Here is a 3,265-nt window from a genome sequence, read left to right as displayed (position 1 = left end):
GTTGCGGACTTCATCAGAATTTTCCCGACCGAATATTATATAAGAAATTATATATCGAAAAACCGAAAGCATAACAATATCGGAAAAAAATGAAGTACCAAAACAATAGCAGCGGACGGCCTAGCGATGCGCAGGAGACCTCACAAGTCCCAATCTGGCGATGCTAGAAGTCAGAAGACGAAAACTTTCTCGAACGCTGATGAACTATGACAATCGTCGCAGCAGCAAATTAAACTACTCAAGCTTGTAATCTGGCAAAATCAGTTAGCTGATCACTCTGCATATCGTACATGCATCCTCTTGGCCGGCGGCGGGGACGACGACGTATGTTGCTGCTGGCGCGCGCTCCGCGAAAATGTTCACCATGTTCTGCATCGCCGGAGTCGCGTACGGCCGCGGTGCAGCTCCGCCTCCTCGCCGGAGTATACACCCACGTCCAGCACCGCGGCCCGGACGTCCAAAGTGTGTTGGCGGCCGCACTGCCACCGACAAGGTGCGTTGCTGCCTGTGCGAACTCGTGCCGGCCAGCATGGCCGCGCGGCCCGTCTGCTCGTACTCCCTCCGGCTCGCCACGCGGGCGGCGAGGTCGCTCAGCTCGTTCTCCAGCGCGGCACACGTCGGGTCCCCGGCCATCCCCGGCGCCGAGTGCCGCACGGCCTCCTGCCCGTTCTCGAGTATGCGCGCCGCCTCCGCGTGCTCGCCGCGCTCGGCCGCCGCCCGTGCGGCGGCTATGTCCTCCGTCGCTGTCACGCGGACGCGCTCCCGCTCCACTTCCATGGACAGTCCGGCGTCGCCATCGGGCACTTCGGACAATGGCCTCAGCACCACGGCGTCGTCGCCGGCCACGTCTTCGCAGCACCCTCTCACCGCGTCTCGGTACGAGCATCTCACTTTGATCAGTTGGGTGACCTCTTCCGTAGCTTCGGCTGCCGGCACGCGCACGAACACCAAGAAGCGCCTCTCCTCGTCCGCGTAGAGCTCGCCGACGTCCACCGAGGCGGCCCGGCGGTCCGCGTCGACGCGGTTCTCGTAGCGGCCCGACTTGACGCCCAGGACGCGCACGCCCGGGTGCACGCACGCCACGGGGACGCGCACGTCCTGCATGGCGACCGAGAGGAGCCCGCCGACGCAGTGCGCGAACGAGTCTGGATGGCCGCCTGGTTCTCGACGAAGAGAACGTGCCGCCCGTCTCCTCCGCGACTGTGTGTGGTCGGTGCCGAAGCCGAACGTGTGGATGGGCGCCGTGCGGTTCCCTGAGCCCCTGAACGAAGGTGGCACGAGATCGACGTGCCAACGCAGACGTACCCATCCCGCCCGTCGGAGAGGAGGGTGACGCAGGTGAGGACGTTCGTAGCCGAGTCGTCGTCGAGCACCAATGTGGCCACGCGGAGGCCCTCGCCGATGTTGGTGCCGCCGCCCGCGGCGAGGGCCTCCACGGCGCGCTTCGCCGAGGCCTTCCCGTCGGCCTCCATGCTTGCGAGCCGGACCACGCGGGTCGCGTCGTTCGAGAAGGAGACGACGCTGAGGCGGTCGGTCGGGCCGAGGTTGTCGATGACGAACCCCACGGCCTGCTTCACCAGGTGCAGCTTCTCGCCGCGCATGCTGCCGCTGAGGTCGATCACCGTCACGAGGTCGAACGGCCCGCGCCGCGCGCCCGCGGTCGCAGTCGCGGTCGCGGCCGCCGCCCCCGGCGCCACGGCGTGCAGGAGCACCGCGAAGCTGCCCCTGGACGCGCCCCTGGCCACGGCCGGTCGCTCGCAGTGCGTCTTAAGTGCCACCACCGCGTGGTCGGCCGCCTCCCCGCCCGCATCTCGCGACGTCTCGACGGTCTGATCCGCCACCGGCGGGTCGTCGTCGTCGTACGGGCCATGGTTATGATGATGAGAAGACGGTCGCCTTGCGGGAGGAGGAGGACGGCGGACCGGCGGGCCGCCGCCGACGGCCGGCAGGTCGCGCCACGGGGCCTTGCAGAGCGGGCGGTCCCGGTGGCCGTGCGCGACGCTGGCGGAGAAGCAGCGGTGGTGGAAGACGTGTGTTACTCGGCCGTGAAGATGGCCTGGCCCCGGCCGACGTCGCTGAGGCAGATGGCGCACGGGTCGGCGGCAGCCATATTTTCCAAATGGGCCAGGCCCATTGGGCGGCCTGAGGCCCGACACTAAAAAGCCCGGCACGAGGTGAACAGTGTCAGGGCTAGCCCGACACGATGATAGTGCAGTCTGAGCTGCCTCCTCGGCATGTTGGGTCAGCACGAGCACCACACGATTTTGGGCTGGCCCGATAATGACCTGTATTTCCTAACCCTAATATATAAACTATTTTTCCTTCCCTCCCTATCTCTCCCCAATCCCCACACTAGGCCGTCCTTTTTCCGTCCCACCCACACAATTCCCCTTTCCTCCCCTGCGCAAGTTACGCTTTAGGCCTCCAGCGACCTCGAGTCCTCGACCACACGGCACTCCGCGACCCCCGCCGCCAGCGTTCCCCTCCTCGGCTCCCCGCTTCCCCCTGCTCTTCCTCACGACCTCACCTCCACAGCTCCACTTCTCTCTCGATGCACTAGAGGCGCCTCCCTCCACTCTTCCTCAATCCACTTTTCATTTTCTTTCCTCGGGGGCCCCCGCAGGGGCCGCTTGGAGGTGAGGCCACCGCCGTTGGGGCTGCCGGGGGGGGGGCGCCTGGAGGCACGGCTACCGCCACCGGGGGGCTGCCGGGAAGCGCGGCCGCCGCGAGGGGCAGCATGGGGCCGCACCTACCGCCGCGGGGGGCTACTGGAGGTCGAAGGGGCGCCCGCCACCGCTGCTAGGTCCGGGCCCGGCACTAGCACGGCCATGCCAGCGGGCTGGCCCGACCCGATAAAAGGCCTTTGGGCCGAACCTGGGCCGCCTCTTCGGCACGACATGCCAGCTCGGCCTGGCATGAAAACACTTCGGGCCTAAATACTGCCGGGCCTATTAGTGTCGGGCCATATCAGGCTAGGGCCGGGCTAGTGCCGGGCGGCCCATTTGAAAACTATAGCGGCGGCGGCGTCCTCCATCGTGACGCGCCTAGGCCCTAGGGATCGCTTCAGATTGGGCTTTAATTTGTTTACGCCCTTGAGGCTACGAATATATGCCGGAGATCGGTGTGGACGTGCCGTGCCGTGACGGCTCGAAAAGAAGTCCTGTGCGTACCCGCCCTTGATGCATGCCGCGTAGACACGCAGGAGATGGACCGGATCGCAATTTCGCCCCTCTCGGTGCGGCGTGCACAAAGAGCCGACTCTCTT

The 3,265-nt window shown here is 65.8% G+C and overlaps 1 protein-coding gene across 1 annotated transcript; it reads right to left on the bottom strand.

The window, feature by feature from the left end:
* Window positions 1-264: 264 nt before the first annotated feature.
* Window positions 265-2,134, bottom strand: LOC101769625. The gene is made up of 3 exons (XM_022829694.1): window positions 2,040-2,134; window positions 1,306-1,737; window positions 265-1,261 (listed from the first exon to the last, which is right to left on the bottom strand). The coding sequence occupies exons 1-3, from the start codon at window positions 2,132-2,134 to the stop codon at window positions 265-267; spliced, it is 1,524 nt and encodes a 507-aa protein (XP_022685429.1).
* Between the last annotated feature and the right edge of the window lie 1,131 nt (window positions 2,135-3,265).

This window comes from Setaria italica, chromosome IX, assembly GCF_000263155.2.
Source record: "Setaria italica strain Yugu1 chromosome IX, Setaria_italica_v2.0, whole genome shotgun sequence".
Taxonomy (NCBI): domain Eukaryota; kingdom Viridiplantae; phylum Streptophyta; class Magnoliopsida; order Poales; family Poaceae; genus Setaria; species Setaria italica.
This window is presented reverse-complemented; position numbering and strand designations above follow the sequence as displayed.

What these genes read in the sequence shown, in the direction of transcription:
- LOC101769625 (XM_022829694.1), bottom strand. Translation starts at nt 2,134, where the DNA reads ATGGGCCTGGCCCATTTGGAAAATATGGCTGCCGCCGACCCGTGCGCC. An exon ending in CAGGCCATCTTCACGGCCGA is followed by an intron (nt 1,738 to 2,039) that starts GTAACACACGTC and finishes GGCCGTGGCCAG; the next exon opens with GGGCGCGTCCAGGGGCAGCT. An exon ending in CTCTCCGACGGGCGGGATGG is followed by an intron (nt 1,262 to 1,305) that starts GTACGTCTGCGT and finishes ACCTTCGTTCAG; the next exon opens with GGGCTCAGGGAACCGCACGG.